This window comes from Ursus maritimus, unplaced genomic scaffold, assembly GCF_017311325.1.
Source record: "Ursus maritimus isolate PB19 unplaced genomic scaffold, ASM1731132v1 scaffold_7, whole genome shotgun sequence".
NCBI classification, from domain to species: domain Eukaryota; kingdom Metazoa; phylum Chordata; class Mammalia; order Carnivora; family Ursidae; genus Ursus; species Ursus maritimus.
This window is the reverse complement of record NW_024426885.1, coordinates 52,236,333-52,255,299: the sequence shown is the minus strand read 5'-3', so window position 1 is coordinate 52,255,299 and position 18,967 is coordinate 52,236,333. Positions and strand designations below refer to the sequence as shown.

Sequence of the window (18,967 nt, the reverse complement as noted above, 5' to 3'; positions counted from 1 at the left end):
GAAAGATATTCTAGTTTCATCTTGTACTTTCCCTATCCCAGTTCTAGAATCAGCCATTTCCAAGAAGCCTATGATTCCTTTAATTTTTTTAAACTGGGCAAATGTCCTAGTTCCTTCTAATGGACTCCAATTTTTAGATATTCAAGACCTGAGCCCTAGGTATACCCAAGCACCCCCCACTATCTATCTATAAAATCTATCAAATCATGAGCTTATATCAATATGTTCAATTCTAATCCTCCACTACAAGGTCATTCTATCTTCCTGGTTTCCCTATTGTAACTCTTCTGACAATGAGAAACTTGGCTCCCATTACCCACAGTATAATCTTATTTGGAAAATCATAGAATACTTAGTAATTTCAGAACTGCTAACTCATGACTCCACAAAAAAGCAGCTTACTAACTGGAATCCAATATTTGTATAGAGGTTTTTTTCTCTTGAGTCTGAGAATATATATTTCAAATAATTTTTCAGAAGTATATTGAATTAGTTCTCTTTTTCCTATCTTCAGGGTTATTATGTTATTCATGGGAAGTAGTTTTGTTTTGTTCTTGTTGTTATGATATTATACAATCTCCCCATTTCTTATTGAATTTATTTCTTTAAAAAAATGAAACATTAACATGGTTCCAAAAGTCAGTTCTGTACAAAGGGGTACAGAGGGCCACCCCCTCACTCTCTCCCTTCCTTCTACCCTATGTCGGTCTATGACCTATAGAACCCACTCTCATTAATCTCTGGTTTTTCCTTCCTGGTTTTTTTTTTGTTTTGTTTTGTTTTGTTTTGTTTTAAAGATTTTATTTATTTATTCGACAGAGAGACAGCCAGCGAGAGAGGGAATACAAGCAGGGGGAGTGGGAGAGGAAGAAGCAGGCTCATAGCAGAGGAGCCTGATGTGGGGCTCGATCCCGGAACGCCAGGATCACGCCCTGAGCCGAAGGCAGACGCTTAACCGCTGTGCCACCCAGGCGCCCCTCCTTCCTGTTTTTTTTTCTTCCTGTTTTTTTTTCTGCAAATGAGCCACTCTTGTATGATTTCTTCTTTAACCTTCCTTTTTATACGAAGGGTGGTATACTATGAAAATCTTGCACTTTAGGTTATTTATTTTATTTATATTTTACCAAACAATATATCCTGGAAATCACTCCTCATCAGTTCATAGAGATTTTCTCCATTATTTCTTTCAGCAGCATAGTACTCTATTATGTGGCTATACCATAGTTTATTCAAATATTCTCCTATGTACGTTGTTTCCAATATTTTGCAATTGCAATAATACTGTAATTAATATCTTGTGCATGTGTAGTTTTTAGTTGTTGGAGGAACAGTTTCAGGGTCCTAGGAAACCCCAATAATTTTTGAGTAATCAAAATCTAATCAAAATGTACGTTTCCATATATATATGTGGGTCTACTTCTGTCTAGCAATTATGTTCCACTTACGTATTCCTACACTAGTACCACTGAGTTTTAATTATTAGACTTAATTACAAGACTTGATAATTGGTAGAAAAACCTTCACTCCTTATTACCCTGTCCATATTGTCATTGCTACTTTTTAGCCTTTATTGGGCAAGTGAATTTTAGGGTTACTTGATCAAGTTGCTAAAAAAACTGTTTTTATTTTTATTGGAATTGCATTTAAATTAGATATTTGGGAAATTTTTTCAACTTTATGTTATTGAAACTTCCTGTCCATGAACATAGAATCTCTATTCAATGTTCTTTTATACACTTCAATAAAGTTTTACAGATCCTAAATAGGATTTTTTAAGTTAGACTTTCAAACTGGTCGTTCCTGATGATATTTGATTTTGTTGATGTTGATTTTTTATATTAATCTTTTATCCAGCAACCTTGCAAATCCACTTCTGTGTTAATCTTCATTGAATAGATAATACATATACATCATTAAAAAATCAAAAGGATATAATAAGATATACATTAAGAGGTCTCGCTTCTATCCTTTCTGTATCCACTCTGTTCCCCAACTTTTTCCCCCAACAGTAACCACCATTCTTTGTTTTCTTGTCTACTCTTTCAGTAGTGAAACTTGTTATTACATCTTTCAGCTTGTAGAATCCTTTTCCTCCAATTTCTTTTGTGTGTATATGTGTGTTATTGCCACAGGGTTACCTCAGAGACATTGTAGGTTTTGTTCCAGACCAGTACAATAAAGTGAGTCAAATGAATTTCTTGGTTCCCCAGTACATATACAAGTTGTGTTTACTATATCGTACTCTATTAAGTGAGCAATAATAGATCACATTTTAAAAAACAATGTACGGGGGTGCCTGGGTGGCTCAGTTGTTAACCATCTGCCTTCAGCCCAGGGTGTGATCCCAGGGTGCTGGGATCGAGCCCCACATCGGGCTCCCTGCTCCGCTGGGAGCCTGCTTCTTCCTCTCCCACTCCCCCTGCTTGTGTTCCCTCTCTTGCTGGCTGTCTGTCAAACAAATAAATAAAATCTTTAAAATAAATAAGTAAATAAGTAAATAAATAAATAAACAAACAAACAACGTATGCACCTTAATTTAAAAACACTTTATTGCTAAAAAATGTTAACCATCATCTGAGAGCTTTCAGTGAGTTGTAATCTTTTTGCTGGTGGAGGGTCTTGCCTTAATGTTGATGGCTGCTAGCAGTTCAAGGTGAGGGTTGGTAAAGTTTGGGGTGGCTGTGGCAATTTCTTAAAATAAGATAGTGATGAAGTTTACCACATCAATTGACTCTTCCTTTCATGAATGATTTCTCTGTAGTATGCAATGCTGCTTGACAGCATTTTACCCACAGTATAACTTCTTTCAAAATTGGGATCAATCCTCTCAAACCCTGCCACTGCTTTATCAACTAAATTTATATAATATTCTAAATCCTCTGTTGTTATTTCAACTACTTTCACAGCATCTTTACCAGGAGTAGATTTCGTCTCAAGAAACCACTTCCTTTGCTCATTCATAAGCAGCAACTCCTCATCTGTGAATTTTTCATGAGATTACAGCAATTCAGTCACATCTTCAGGCTCCACTTCTAATTTTAGTTATTTCCACCAAATCTGCATTTTCTTCTTCTGGTGAAGACTTGAACTCCTCAAAATCATCCATGAGGACTGTGGTCAACTTCCAAACTTCTGCAAATGTTGATATTTTGATCTCTTCATCTGAATCACTAATGTTCTTAATGAAATCGAGAATGGTGAATCCTGGATTCCAGAAGGTTTTCAGTTTACTTCACCCAGGTCCATCAGAGGAACCACTATGTATGGCAGCTATAGCTTTAAAAAAATGAATTTCTTAAATAATAAGGCTTGAAATTCAAAGTGACTCCTTGATCTATTGGCTGCAGAATGGATGTTGTGTTAGCAGGGATAAAAAATAATCTCGTATATCTCCATTAGAGTTCTTGGGTGACCAGGTACATTGTCAATGAGCAGTAATATTTTGAAAGGAATTTTTTTTTTCTGAGCAATAGGTCTCAACAGCGTGCTTAAAATATTCAGTAAATTGTGTTGTAAACAGATGTCATCCAGACTTCGTTGTTCCATTTGTAGAGCACAGGCAGAGTAGATATTGCATAATTTTTAAGGGCCCTGGATTTTTCAGAATGGTAAATGAACACTGGCTTCAACTTAAAATCACCAGTCACAATTATCCCCTAACAAAAAAGCCAGCCTGTCCTTTGAAGCTTTGAGGCCAGGCATTGACCTCTCTCTAGGTATGAAAGTCATAGATGGCATCTTCTTCCAATATACAGCTTTTTCATCTACACTGAAAATCTGTTCTTTAATGTAGTCACTTCCATGAATTATCTTAGCTAGTTTCCACATCAGCACTTGCTGCTTCATCTTGCACTTTTATGTTATGGAGATGGCTTCTTTCCTTAAACCTCGTGAACCAAGCTCTGGTAGCCTCAAACTTTTTTTTCTGCAGCTTCCTCCCTTCTCTCAATGTTCATAGAACTGAAGAGAGTTAGGGTCTTGATGTGGAATAGGCTTTGGCTTAAGAGAATATTGTGACTGGCTTGATCTATCCACTAAAACTTTCTCTATATCAGATAAAAAGGCTGTTTTGCTTTCTTATCATTCATGTGTTCACAGGAGCAGCACTTTCAAAAAATTATCTGAGAGAGAGCATGAGCAGGGTGTAGGGGCAGAGGGAGAAAGAGAAGTAGACTCCATACTGAACAGGGAGCCCGAATCAAGTCTTGATCCCAGGATACTAGGATCATGACCTGAGCTGAAGGTAGACGCTTAATCAACTGAACCACCCGGGTGCCAAGGAGAAGCACTTTTAACTTCCTTCAAAAACTCTTCTGTTGCATTCATCACTTGGCTAGCTGGCACAAGAGGCCTAGCTTTTGGGCTCTCTCAGCTTTTGACATACCTTCCTCACTATCCTTAATACTTTCTAGCTTTTGATTTAAAGTGAGAGCGCACAACTCTTCCTTTCACTTGAACACTTAGAGGCTACTTTAGGGTTATCAATTGGCCTAATTTCAATACTGTTGTTTTTCATAGAATAAGGAGGCCCAAGGAAAGAGAGAGACATGGGAAACAGCCAGTCAGTAGGGCAGTCAGAACACAACAATATTTATCAAATAAGTTCACATCGTATATGTACACAGTTTGATAGTAACATCAAAGTTCATTGATCACAGATCACCATAACAAATATAATAACGAAAAAGTTTGAAATATTTTGAGAATTATTAAAATGTGACACACAAAGACACGAACTGAGCAAATGCTGTTGGAAAAATGGTGCTGATAGACAGACTTGCTTATCACAGTGTTGTCATAAACCTTCCTACCTTTAAAAAAACAGAATGTCTATAAAGTACAATAAAATGAGGTATGTTGTAGTATTGAATAGACATGATGATAGTAGGGATCTTTGTCTTATTCCTGACTTTAAAATAAATGTTTCTAGACTTAGGAGTCCAAGATGGTAGAGAAGTAGGAGACCTTAATTTCAGCTGGTCCCAGGAATTCAGCCATCTGGAAGAAACAGATGCATTCCCAGAGACATATAAACTACCAAAACTGAAACAGGAAGAAATAGAAAACCTGAACAGACCCATAACCAGCAAGGAAATTGAAGCAGTAATCAAAAACCTCCCAACAAACAAGAGACCAGGGCCTGATGGCTTCCCAGGGGAATTCTATCAAACATTTAAAGAAGAATAAATACCTATTCTTCTGAAACTGTTCCAAAAAATAGAAAAGGAAGAAAAACTTCCAAAGTCTTTCCATGAGGCCAGCATTACCTCGATTCCAAAACCAGACAAAGACCCCACAAAAGAGGAGAATTATAGACCAATATGCCTGATGAATATGGATGCAAAAATTCTCACCAAAAGAGTAGCCGAAAGGATCCAACAGTACATTAAAAGAATTATTCACCGGGGCGCCTGGGTGGCACAGCGGTTAAGCGTCTGCCTTCAGCTCAGGGCGTGATCCCGGCGATCTGGGATCGAGCCCCACATCAGGCTCTTCTGCTATGAGCCTGCTTCTTCCTCTCCCACTCCCCCTGCTTGTGTTCCCTCTCTCGCTGGCTGTCTCTATCTCTGTCGAATAAATAAATAAAATCTTTAAAAAAAAAAAGAATTATTCACCATGACCAAGTGGGATTTATTCTTGGGCTGCAACTGTGGTTCAATACCCGCAAATTAATCAATGTGATACATTACATAAATAAAAGAAAGGACAAGAACCATATGATCCTCTCAACAGATGCAGAAAAAAGCATCTGACAAAGTACAGCATTCTTTCTTGATTAAAACTCTTCACAGTATAGGGACAGAAGGAACTTACCTCAATATCATAAAAGCCCTATATGAAAAGCTCACAGCAAATATCATTCTTAATGGGGAAAAACAGAGCTTTTCCCCTAAGGTCAGGGACAGCAGGGATGTCCACTATCACCACTGCTGTTCAACATAGTACTAGAAGTCCTAGCCTCAGCAATCAGACAACAGAAAAAAATAAACGGCATCCAAATCAGCAAAGAAGTCAAACTCTCACTCTTTGAAGATGACATGATACTCTATGTGGAAAACCCAAGACTCCACCCCAAAATTGCTAGAACTCATACAGGAACTCAGCAAAGTGGCAGGATATAAAACCAATACACAGAAATCAGTTACATTTCTATACACTAACAATGAGATAGAAGGAAGAGAAATTAAGGGATCAATCCCATTTACAATTGCACCCAAAACCATAAGATACCTAGGAATAAACCTAATCAAAGAAGCAAAGGATCTGTACTCAGAAAACTACAGAACACTCACAAAAGAAATTGAGGCATACACAAAGAAATGGAAAAACATTCCATGCTCATGGATTGGAAGAACAAATATTGTGAAAATGTTTATGCTACCTAGAACAATCTACACATTCAATGCAATCCCCATCAAAATACCATCAACTTTCTTCACATAGCTGGAACAAATAATCCTAAAATTTGTATGGAACCAGAAAACAGAAGGGGGAATGAACCATGAGAGACTATGGACTCTGGGAAACAAACTGAGGGTTTCAGAGGGGAGGGGGGTGGGGGATTGGGCTAGGCCGGTGATGGGTATTAAGGAGGGCACGTATTGCATGGAGCACTGGGTGTTATACACAAATAATGAATCATGGAACACTACATCAAAACTAATGATGTACTGTATGGTGACTAACATAACATAATAAAAAAATTTTTTTAAAAAGCAGTTTATGATTTTGTTAATTCTATTTTGTCCTCGTTTTAAGTTTCATTTACTTCTACTCTTTATTTTTTTTCTTTTCTTTTTTATTGAGATATAATTGACATATTACATTAGTTTCAGGTATATACTTCTTATTTTCTTGATTATTCCTTCTTTGGTCTTCACTAATTTCTTGATTTAAATGTTTAATTCATTGACTTTTCAACTTTCTTTTCTAATAAATGTATTTAAGGCTATATTTTAAGCTCTCCATATTGCTTTAATTATATCCCATAATTCCAAAATATAGTGATTTTGTTTTGTTTTTTCATTCCCATTTTAATTATCTACTGAAATGTAAAAGTCACCCTAAAACTTAATGGCTTAAACACAATATATTATTTCTCACAATTCTATGGGCAATCTGGGTCTTTCTTCTGCTGGTTTTTCCTGAAATCACTCATGCAGCTCTAGTCTTCTGAGAATTTGGCTAAGGCTCAAAGGTCCAAGGTGGCCTCACTCAAATAGAGAGGTTAGCTATTGGTTGGGATGCTTCGGTTCTTCTCCAGGTAGACTTTGAGCCTCCTATAGACTAAACTGGGCTTTTTCACAGCTGATGGTCCCAGCCCTTTAAGAGAACAAGAACAGTAGTTGTAGGGCCTCTACAGGCCTAGACTCAGAACTCATGCAATATCACTTCTATCATATCCCACTGGTCAAAGAAAGTCACAAGTGCAGCTCAGATTCCAAAGGGTGGAGAAATAAGGAGAATCCACCTCTTGATGGGAGGACTGGCAACACCACATTGCAAAGGGTGTGGACATAATTAAAAAGCATAATTAAATGGGGGCCATTATTATGAAAATCCACCAGGATGTATGTTGATGATTTCTCAATAAAACTGGGGGAAAAATCTGGGCACCTGGGTGGCTCAGTTGGAAGCATCTGACTTCGGCTCAGGTCATGATCCCAGAGTCCTGGGATCTAGCCCTGCATCTGGCTCTGCCTGTCTGGCTCTACACTCAGCAGGAAGTCGGCTTATCTCTCTACCCGCCCTCCCTCTGCTCCTCCCCCCACCTTGTGCGCACTCTCTTTCTTTCTCTCTCTCTCTCAAATAAACAAATAAAATCTTAAAAAAAAAACCTGGGGAAAAAATCTACTGGGAGGCCTGTATTAGTTTTATACTGCTGTGTAACTAATTACCACAAACTTAGTGGCTTAAAACAATACATATTTATCATCTCAGTTTCCATAGGTCAGAGTCTGGTATGATTCACAAGGCCAATTATCAAGGTGTCTGCAGAGCTGGGTTCTTATCTGGAATCTACTTCCAAGCACATACAGGTTACTGGCAGAATTCAATCCTTGTACTTGTGGGATAGAGGTCCCAATTTCCTTGCTGGCTGTGAGCAGGGAGTGCTTTTAGCTTCTAGAGTCCACCCACATTCCTTGATATGTGGCCCCTCTCCATCTTCAAGCCAGCAATTGTGTGTTGAATCTTTCTTGTGCTTTGAATTTTTCTGACTTTCCCATTTGCCCCCAGCCAGAAAAAAAACTCTGCTTTTTAAGATTTACCTGACTGGTACAGGCCCACCTAGATAATCTCTGTATTTTAAGGTCAACTGATTTGCAACTTTCATTACATCTGCAAAATCCCTTGACAGCAGTACCTATATTTGTATTTGATGGAATAATATTGGTGGAAGGGGGAGGGTCATCTTTAGAATTCTACCTACCACAAGAAATTGTCATATGATTTTCTCTTTGACATATGAATTAATTATAAGTATGAATTCAAGTTTATAAATGTATGTACGTCATCTGCCCTATCTTTTTTAAAAATTTTATTTATTTGAGAGAGAGAGAGAGCATGTGCGCGACCACAAGCAGGCAGAGGGGTAGAGGGAGAGGGAGAAACAGACTCACTGCTGAGCCAGGAGCCAGATGTGGGGCTCAATCCCAGAACCCTGGGATCATGCCCTGAGCCGAAGGCAGATGCTTAACCGACTGAGCCACCCAGGTGCCCCAATCTGGCCTATCTTTTCATTGTTTACTTATAATTTCACTGCAGTGTTATCTATACGCATTTGTAGAATCTCTCTTTGTAGTTTAGCGTATGGTCAACTTTTATGAACAACTCATTTGCACTTGCAAAGAATACAGATTCTCTAATTGTTAAGTGTAGAGTTCTATATTGGTGTTTGAGCTCAATCTTGTTAGTTGTTTTTATTCAAATCCTACATAGCCTTAATTTTTTTCCTACTTAATCTAGCAGTTTCTATGGGAAGTGTATTAAAATCTTCCATTTGGGGCGCCTGGGTGGCTCAGTCGTTAAGCGTCTGCCTTCAGCTCAGGGTGTGATCCCGGCATTCTGGGATCAAGCCCCACATCAGGCTCCTCCACTGGGAGCCTGCTTCTTCCTCTCCCACTCCCCCTGCTTGTGTTCCCTCTCTTGCTGGCTGTCTCTCTCTCTGTCAAATAAATAAATAAAATCTTTAAAAAAAAAAAAAATCTTCCATTTGACTCTTCTAGTTTAAAGATGAAGAAATCGAGGTCCAGCCAGTTGAAGTGACTTGCCCAGGATCCCATAGCTAGTTGTGGCAGAGTTGGGGTGAAAACTCAGATATCTCTCAAGAAATTTATTCCAAAGATAAAATGCAATAATTTTTATTTTGTTCATTTCTCTTCTAATCACAATACTCCCTATCAGTTTGATGTTATATTGGCCATTGGAAAACTGAGAGCCACTCTCATTATTCCCCATTTGATCTTAAGCTGCTGTGCAAGTTATTTCGCCAAGTTATTTAAGTATGGGAGAGTTACTTTCCATCGGTAGAGCAGCTATCACAAACTCCCACAATACACCCTATCCAATCTCCCATATATGTCAAGGATAAGCACCCTCAGCCAGCAGTTTAACAGGAAGGAGTGTTTCAGGAAGGCTAGTAGAGCAAAAAACCAGACAATTATAAAGAAGATGCTTTGTAACAATCAGGCCCGTTTTTCAAATGATGGGCTCTCTGGGAAAAATCGCTCTAGTCTATCAGAGATTTTTGTTGAATAATCCATTTATGTTTGTTGGTCATCTATTTATGTACCTTTGTAATCCCCCTTTATTTATTTCTTAAAAGATTTATTTATTTATTTTAGAAAGAGAGGGAGCTAGTGGGGGATGGGGAGAGAGAGAGAGTATCTCGAGGAGACTCCCCACTGAGTGAGGAGCCCAACACAGGGCTAGATCTCAGGACCCTGAGATCATGACCTGAGCCAAAACCAAAAGTCAGATGCTTAACTGACTGAGCCACTGAAGCGCTCCAAGTCCACCTTTGTTTTTATCAGTGGATTCTTATATAACTTTTCTAGGTCATAAATGACTAATAAAGGGGGAAATCAGAAGTATATGTAGGAATTTTTTGTAGCTCCAGAGCATAATTTGAATGAGTATACAAGGAATGCATACCAGTGTCCCAGGCTTGAGAGCTCAGGCAGGCCAAGAGGCCTGGAGGAGGGCAGCAGGCAAACACCTCACCGCCTCCTAGTATTATGTGCCATTTCACTGCACCATCAATCACTGCCCTTGCATGACTCCCCATTTATCTTTCCTAACTCCAACCCTAGGCCAGACTCTGATTACCACATCCTTCCTCTTGAGGAAGGGGATGCTCGGGATTGGGCTTGGTTAGCATACCCTGCCTGGGGCCTGCAGAGCCCCTTAAAAGTGCCACAGGGAACCCCACATAACCCAGAACCCTGGCTGGCAATCAGCCCTGGCCTACCTTGCTCTTGCTCACCTGTGACCAATAAGTCCAAATGGCTTGGTCTCATTTTTAGAATCTCCTTTTCAGACAAACACATGTGAGTATATGATTTTTAAGCACAGTCCAAGTAGCAGCTTCTCAGACTGGGCCTCTCCTTCCTCATCAGTATAATGACCAAATCTGAAGCTCATTAAACCTCAACTATCAGGCATTAATGGCCATCTACCTATTTCTTGCCTTACTTACTTCCTCACCTCTTTGCCCCGAAAGGGCACTGTGTAAGGTAATAAACACTCACTTTCAAGCTGACCAGAGCCAGATATGCCCATACTTCAGCATTGTAGTTGTTCAACGCATTGGCTTCAGAGAGCGCATCCTCAGCCTCTGTGAGCTCCTCCAGCTTGATAGAAAAAGAAAAGTGTGAGTTAAGTCAAAGCAGTTTTCCCTTAAGCCAGATGGAGTCGGTTTAGCTGAAAACATTATGTCCAAATAACATGGGTAATGTGACCTATACAAACAGTTTAGCTCAAAACTTTTTCTTCAAACAACATTTTATGTGTTAGCCCAATATATGAACCTGTTAAAAGAAGAATTGCTCGGATTAAAAAGCCAAGTAGAGAAATCTGGAGTCCTGCCTGTTAGGCTTTCAACTTACACCCCTCTCTTCCTCCTTCCCTCTATAGCAGTTCCATCAGGGCAACCATGAGCCATGGAACTTCGGATGCCAGGACTGGAAAACCAGAAGTATTCGCTACCGTGCGTGCATCGCTCAGTGATTTCCCCATACACAGTAGGCTGTCAGATACATTTGTTGTTTTTTCCTTTACATTGTGCATCCCTTTCTTAAGGTTAAAGTCCTATTAGCCTGTCAAAATACTAATATTAGTTATTAATAGCACAATCTTAAGCAATCAATACAATATTCAGGCTCTAGAATTCTAGCTCCCCGAGCTCTGGACATATGGATATCATTGTTGCTTCCTAAAAGTGAGGTTGCTTTGGAAAATCTTCCAAAAGATCACCAAAGGAAGAAATAAGGCACTCCTCTCCCCAGTATAGTAGCTCTTCATTTTTTCTGTTTGAAAAGAAAATTATGGGTTTCTAGGCCTGAAACAAAATGAAGAATGGCCTTTCAGCAATGCCATACTTTGGTCCACACTTTAAATGTCTCTAAACTATTGATTCAATATTCAATCAATGTGCTGATTCATTATTTAACCAATATCATTCAATCAATATTACTCAATCAATTATACTTGCTAAGGATTTCTTCTTTTTTTTTTTTTTAAAGATTTTATTTATTTATTCGACAGAGACAGAGACAGCCAGCGAGAGAGGGAGCACAAGCAGGGGGACTGGGAGAGGAAGGAGCAGGCTCATAGTGGAAGAGCCTGATGTGGGGCTTGATCCCAGAATGCCGGGATCACGCCCTGAGCCGAAGGCAGACGCTTAACCGCTGTGCCACCCAGGCGCCCCCTAAGGATTTCTTCTGTGACAGGTAGTACGTTAGGTACTTTGGATAAAAAGATAAAATACAACCTCCCAAAGAGTTCACTAACAGATATGTAAACAAATAAAACAAAATGAAAACCCAAACACATAAATAGTTCCAATACAGAATATACATTTCTATAATAAAAGCATATATAGATCTAGAGGAGGGACATAGGAAAATGGGAATAATTGTACCCTGGAATTAAAGGATAGCCTCCGAGAGGAATATTACTAAAGTGAATCCTGAAGGACAAATAGGAGTTTATTAGCTATACAAGGTGAAGAAAGGCATTCCTGGTAAAATGAATATCATATGAAGGCATGGAGGCATAAGAGAGTGTAGTGTGGTCAGGAAACTCTTAAGTATGCATGTGGGGTTGGAGAAAAGAGAGAGAGATTAGGGAAAATAAAGTGATAAAACAAAGAATTAGGCACCGGATCATATATATTTATTCAAAGGAATGTGAATTTTATTCTGAAACAAGGGGTAGCCATTAAAGAGTTTAAGTAGCGGAGTAACACATTATTTGCATATTTTAAAGACCACTTGGATAACAATGTGGGAGATGGATTGTGGTGGGACAGGAAATGGTGCTAGCAGATAAAGAAAGGATGAGGTTTGAATTGGAGCTATAAAAATAGGGATGGAGAGGAGACAATAGACTCAAGAGACATTTAGGAGACAAAATCAATAGGATATTTGATGCCTAATTAAAAGTAGCAGGAGAAATAGACTAGGGCACCTTTGAAGTTTTTGGCTTGGTTGATTAGCTTCATCACAGTCCCATTCACCAAGACACGGACTACAGGAGAAGGTGTAGGCTTAAGGAATGTGAGAATCCTTCAGGGTTAAGTTAGGTTATATCTCAGTTATGCACATTTTAAGGGGTCTAGGGAACCAAGAAAATGGAGCTGTCCATTATACTGTTTGATATAAGGGTCAGAACTTGAAGTGTTATGCATTAAAGGTTTAGAATTCATTAGGGCACAAGTGGTATTTAAGGCCACTGGGGTCGATGTATTTTTTTCTTAGGGTGAATAAATACAGTGACAGAAGAGGGCTGACTATAGGACCTGGGTGGCCCAACAATTATGGTGGGTAAAAGAGTAGGAGCCAGCAAAAAAGGCTGAGAAAGAGGTACCAGAGAAGAAGGCATAGAAGGATGTGAATGAAGTATTGTGAAAGTCAAGGGAGGAGAGGGTTTCAGGAAGAAAGTAGTCAACAGGGTTAAGCGCCAGAAATTCATCTAAGTGTCTCTGGCATTTAGCGATTAGGATGTTAAGGGAACTTCTGTCAGAAGTGTCAGTGATGTGGTAAGGGTAAAGTGGTAAAGTAGTAAGCCTGATTGCAATGAAGTGAAAGGTAAATGGGACCAGGGATAGGAACAGATAATTCATAAGTAAAGAGATATGTGTATCACATATTTCAACCTCATTACTGATAAAAATGCAAATTAAGATACCTATCAAGTTGTCAAATGATAATGCCCATTTTTGATAAGATAACAGTGAAATGTGCTCTCATACCTCCTGGCAGAGTGTAAATCAGTATACACCCTTTCTAGAAGGCAAATTGACACTATAATTTAAAGACTTTAAAAATTTTCTCCATTCTTTAAGGAGGTATCCTAAGGAAATAAAAAGAATTAGGCACAGAGATTTATGTCCAAGAATTTTATCTCAGCTTCATCTATAATAGTATAATTGTAGAAACTAACAACATGCCCAATAATGAGTGATTGGTCAAATAAATTATGATATATCCACATATAGGTATAGTATGACTAAAACATTGATGGGGAACAGGGATTACTAGGACATCTTAGTGGTAGGGCTTAACTAAAGGTTTTGTTTTGTTTTAGTTTCTATCTCAATGAAAATATTGTTTATACTACTCAAAACAAATAGAAGCATGACTTATGTTGAATAGTCTGTATAGCTAGTATCTTGTACTTTTTTTTTTTTAAAGATTTTATTTATTCGACAGAGAGAGACAGCCAGCAAGAGAGGGAACACAAGCAGGGGGAGTGGGAGAGGAAGAAGCAGGCTCCCAGCAGAGCAGGGAGCCCAATGTGGGGCTTGATCCCAGGACCCTGGGATCATGACCTGAGCCGAAGGCAGACACTTAATGACTGAGACACCCAGGCGCCCCTAGTATCTTGTACTTTTGACGGTGCTGTCAGTTTTCTAACAGCTATAAATGTTTTATATTCTTTCTGGGAACACAGAAGCACATAGTTTATATATAAATGACCATATGTCCCAATTGGCCTGGAACAGTCCCTGTGTCCCAGTGTAATTATTAATAGCACCCTTTCCATTCTCTGAAGTGTCCTGGTTAGTATGAAATATTACACGGTCACTTCATTTACACATCCAAACCAGGGAACACAATGAAGTCAGCAGAAATCATGTTTTAGATTATTTGGTGATGCAAGAAGATATCAATGCTATACTGCTTAAGTAGAAAAAAGATTAAAAAGCAGTAAACATATTATTTACAGTTTTATACATTAAATTTGCTTTCATATATGTATGAAAAAGACTGGAGGAAAATGCATTCACATGTTAACAGTGATTATCACTGAGTGGTTGGACTATGGATCCTTTTATATCTTCTATATTCCAAATTTTCTATGATGAACATATATCACCTTTACGGTTAAAAAAAAACAGCAATAAGGAAAAGGAAGGAGACAGGGAATACAGGAAACTCATTCGGTTGTTACCACTGTTGTTTAATAAGAAGCGGGAAAGAATGGGGAAAGAACTGATTGAGAAGGAAAGGTTAAAAATGTAAATTAAAAAAAAAGACAAAATTAAGAGACTAAGGTATTAGGAGAAAATGAGAGGGTTAGCATCAAGAATACATTGAAGAAATTGGACACGAACAACACATTGCATGCCTCTTTCAAAGACTGGAAGAAAGGAGGAAAGTGTGGCTAGGGAGTTTTTAGGGGTGGGGAGCAAAAGATCTCCTAGAAGCTATAGCAGCTCCTCCTGAAAATGGAAGGGCCACAGAGCTCAACAGGTATCAATCAATTTCTTTAATTGAGTAGATTCTTCATTTATCATATCACTTTTTCCTTACAGATAACATAAAATTATGTGCTTCTGTACCAAATAACATGAAGTTTTTTATTGTATAGCTTCCTGGTTCACGTTTTTGAGAGGTTTTTAAAGAATGTTTTATTTTTCTAGTACAGATTGACTATTTAGTTTACTGAACACCTTTGAAAAGTAACTTTTCCCACCATCATTATAAACTCCCAGGATGCTTGGAAGACCAAGGAATCAAGGTCAGCTGTATTCACAGGCCTAGTCTCAAGCCTTTATCCTCTTACCCGATAACAGGCTATTCCCAGTCCTAGCCAGGTAAGGCATGAAGGCGATCTCTTACAGGCTTGCAGGTAGGTTGTCTTTGCCTTTTCGTACTGTAGAAAGAAAGCACCACTAAGCAATTGTTCTTCTGGAAGTTTCAAATGCTATATTGCTAGGATAGTCATGGGGTTCTGTAGTTGTACTCAAGACCAATCTAAGTTAAATGAGCCCCCTTTTTTTTTTAAGACGTAAGTTTTTTTTAGAGCACTTTTAGGTTCACAGCAAAATTGAAAGGAAAGTACAGCAATTTCCCATATACCCCTTGCTGCCACACATGCATAGCCTCTCCTATTATTGACATCCCCCATCAGAGTGGTACCTCTGTTACAACTGATGAAACTACATTGATACATCATCATCACCTGAAGTCCATGGTCACATTTGGTATTACACATTCTATAGGTTTGGACAAATGTATAATGACATGTATCCATTATTAGAGTATTTTCACTGCCCTAAAAATCCTCTGTGCTCCATCTGTTCATCACTTCTCTTCCCCAACCTCTTGAAACCACTGATCTCTTTACTGTCTCCATAGTTATGCCTTTCCCAGAATGTCATACAGTTGGAATCATACAGTATGTAGCCTTCTCAGATTGGCTACTTTCACTTAGCAATATGTATTTAAGCTTCCTTTATGTTTCTTCATGGTTTGCTAGTTTATCTCTTTTTAGTGCTGAGCAATACAGGAAACGTTTAGAAAAACTCAAAAAACAAACTTCCAAAAGAATTAGACCACTTCTTATCTTGTATCTCCACTATGAGAGATGTAACTATAGGTAAGCCTCAACAAATAGCCTAAGAATTGCTTGCCTAGTGAAATTGCTTGCCGAGTGACTACTTAAGTCAGAAGCTTGGTTCAGATGCAGCTTGCAATGATGTCAGAAAGAAAACTTATTTCTTCACTGTAGTGGATAGTGATTTTTCTCTCTTAAGCCTATACGGGCCTTCATACTTAAATTATAAGGCATTGCAACTTCTTGTTGCTGCTGTTGTTTCATTTTAGAAAGATTTTATTTATTTATTTGTCAGAGAAAGAGAGAGGGAAGGCACAAGCAGGGGGAGTGACAGGCAGAGGGAGGGGGAGTGGCAGGCAGAGGGAGAGGGAGAAGCAGGCTCCCCGCTGAGCAAGGAGTCTGATGTGGGACTCGATCCCAGGACGCTGGGATCATGACCTGAGCCAAAGGCAGACACTTAACTGACTGAGCCACCCAGGCATCCCTTTATTTTAAATAGAAAGATAATTGGGTGTTCTGGGGGTAGAAATGGAATGAAGTCAAAACAAAAGCATGAAGTCAAAAGGCAGAATGTTGATAATTGTTAATATGGGATGATGGGTCTATGTTGGTTCATTTCTACTATTCTGTCTACTTTGCATGTATTTGGGGTTTCTTGTTTTTGTTTTTTGTTTTTTAAGTAGGCTCCACACCCAGCATGGAGCCCAGTGCAGGGGTTGAACTCACAACCCTGAGATCAAGACCTGAGCTGAGATGGAGAATTAGATGCTTAACCGACTGAGCCACCCAGGTGCCCCATACTTTGTATGTATTTGAAATTTTCCATAACAGAAATTTTCTTTTAGAAAATTTTTAGAAGGTCTTGGGGTGATTCCTAAAATTTGGAGAGTAATTGCTAAAGAGTCAGGTTAGAGTTCCCTGTGGAACAGGGTTAGCCTCAACTGAATTAAATATAAACCTTTATGTTGAGGACGAAGTTTGAAGAAGTTCTTTTGACATTTTCCATTAGTTAAGTCAAGCTAAGAATGTTTCTACTACTGCTAATAAAAGAAAGTTAGTTTAAACGTTAACTACTCAGTAACATTTATTGAGTTCTACATAACTTTTTAGTATCGTAATGGTTAAAACCACAGACTCCAATATTAGACTGCCTGGGTTTGAATCCTGCTTCTATTAATTACTAGTTTATCTAATGTTGGTCGAATCACTTTACCTTTGGATATTAAAATACCAAAATCATAATACTGTGTTGCGTCCACACAGATGGATGCTAATGTTTGAACTATAGTCAGGTCCCAGACCATGACCTGATTTATTTACATGGTTACTCTCCATCCTCTGTCCCTCACCTCTTTCTCTTCCAGATAGATGTGCCCCAGTCGCAGGAAGATGAAGTGCATCTCAGAAGCATCCACTACAAAACTAACGGTTCGCTCATAGCATGCCTTGGCCTCAGCATGATTTCCACTTAGAAAATAGAGATGGCCCTTCACGCCCCAGACATTAGGGTTCTGAGAAAGTAAAGAACAAGTAGCACTTGGGATGAAGTGGTATTTAAAAGTACATTAATGATTTTTGTTTAACATTTAAAATTAGGCTAAGTCCTTTTTCTTTTTCTAATAGCACTCAATTAGAAAGAGGGCCATTCAGTTGCACGTGGGAGGTATTTTTCTAGGTCTGCTCCCTCATTTCTTTCTTGCATTTTTTAAAACTATTTTGTCTTTGGGGCAAATATTAAGAAAAACATTCAGATATAACCAAGAGAATGTTCACAATGAGAAAACAGAAGTCCAGAGAACTTGAAATAGATCAATTATCTGCTAAAGAGCTATCCTTATCCTTTTCTCTGCCCTTTGCAAAACTCATAACTGCTTGAGAAAAACAAATGGAAGGAAATAGATGAGTTTATTGAAGGTTGATGACCTCTGCCTCTGTAACCAGAAATCTACCTGTGATATGGCATCACCACCTTTAAGAAAGCCTGCTTGCCCCTCGTCCAAACTTACTCAAGAGGTTCTAGCAAAGGTTATTACCAGGTAGTCCATCTGGGCTGCATGTTGAAGGTATTCCTCTGCCTTGGGGAAGTCCTTCTTGAGAAGGTGTGTCTGGGCCAGCACCAAGTAATACTCGCAGCTGGGGCCTCCTTGAGGGCATAACAGCTCATGAGCAAGCACTCTGTGCACATACTGTGAGGAAAAACCGGATTATAAGAAATATATAAGTAGCTGCATTGTGTCAGTTCCATAGCTCTTGCAGGTGAATATTATGTCCCCGATAATAACGAATAAGAAACATATTTAGAATGAAATGATTATCCACTTCAAAAGGTGCATTATAAAGATTCAGCACATCATTGTTCCATTACCAGCTATTCACCTAGTCACCAAATGTAGACATTTCCAAGTGAAAAATCTGCAGTACTGCGCCGTTCTGGTCTGTCTTGTCAGCATACTAGATGAGTTTTTGCCTATATTTGTTATGCAGCAGACAAAAGCACTTCACCAACCACCCCACTGACACCTAAGATAACATTGTCAGGCAGCTGTAATTATTGAGGAAACTTAGTGAGGCAAAACCTCCCTTTCTAAAATTCTAGACTCGGGATCTTAGAAACATAAATTGTCTGTTTCTGACAAACTCTCATCCATGTCCGCCAGTTTTATACTTTGGGCTATTCTTTGCTTTTAATGCTATATAAGGCTTGCAAATTTAACAAAGTCAGATGTACTTGCTAAGCAGGGGGAAGCCCTGCTTTTCTTCTCCCTCCATTCCCATCTTAGCCTATACTATAGAAACTCCCATTAACATTTATACCTTCTTAGAAAAATAGTGGGAGGAAGTTATGGAGCTGTTCCCTCTACCTACATTTCTGGCTCTTTGCATGGGGAGGCAGGGCTAGTGA

The 18,967-nt window shown here is 38.8% G+C and overlaps 1 protein-coding gene across 6 annotated transcripts in view; it reads right to left on the bottom strand.

Moving 5' to 3' along the window:
* Nucleotides 1–18,967, bottom strand: part of CFAP70 (cilia and flagella associated protein 70) — a 101,628-nt gene that overhangs the window by 7,400 nt on the left and 75,261 nt on the right. For 5 of the 6 annotated variants that reach the window (XM_008696040.2, XM_040624583.1, XM_040624581.1 and 2 more), the window contains 4 exons: nucleotides 18,099–18,251; nucleotides 17,415–17,576; nucleotides 15,292–15,381; nucleotides 10,752–10,853 (listed from right to left, as the gene is read on the bottom strand). In XM_008696040.2, coding sequence (XP_008694262.2) covers nucleotides 10,752–10,853; nucleotides 15,292–15,381; nucleotides 17,415–17,576; nucleotides 18,099–18,251 — 507 coding nt within the window. The remainder of the gene's footprint in view (nucleotides 1–10,751; nucleotides 10,854–15,291; nucleotides 15,382–17,414; nucleotides 17,577–18,098; nucleotides 18,252–18,967) is intronic. The other variant, XM_040624582.1, reaches the window with a different exon arrangement.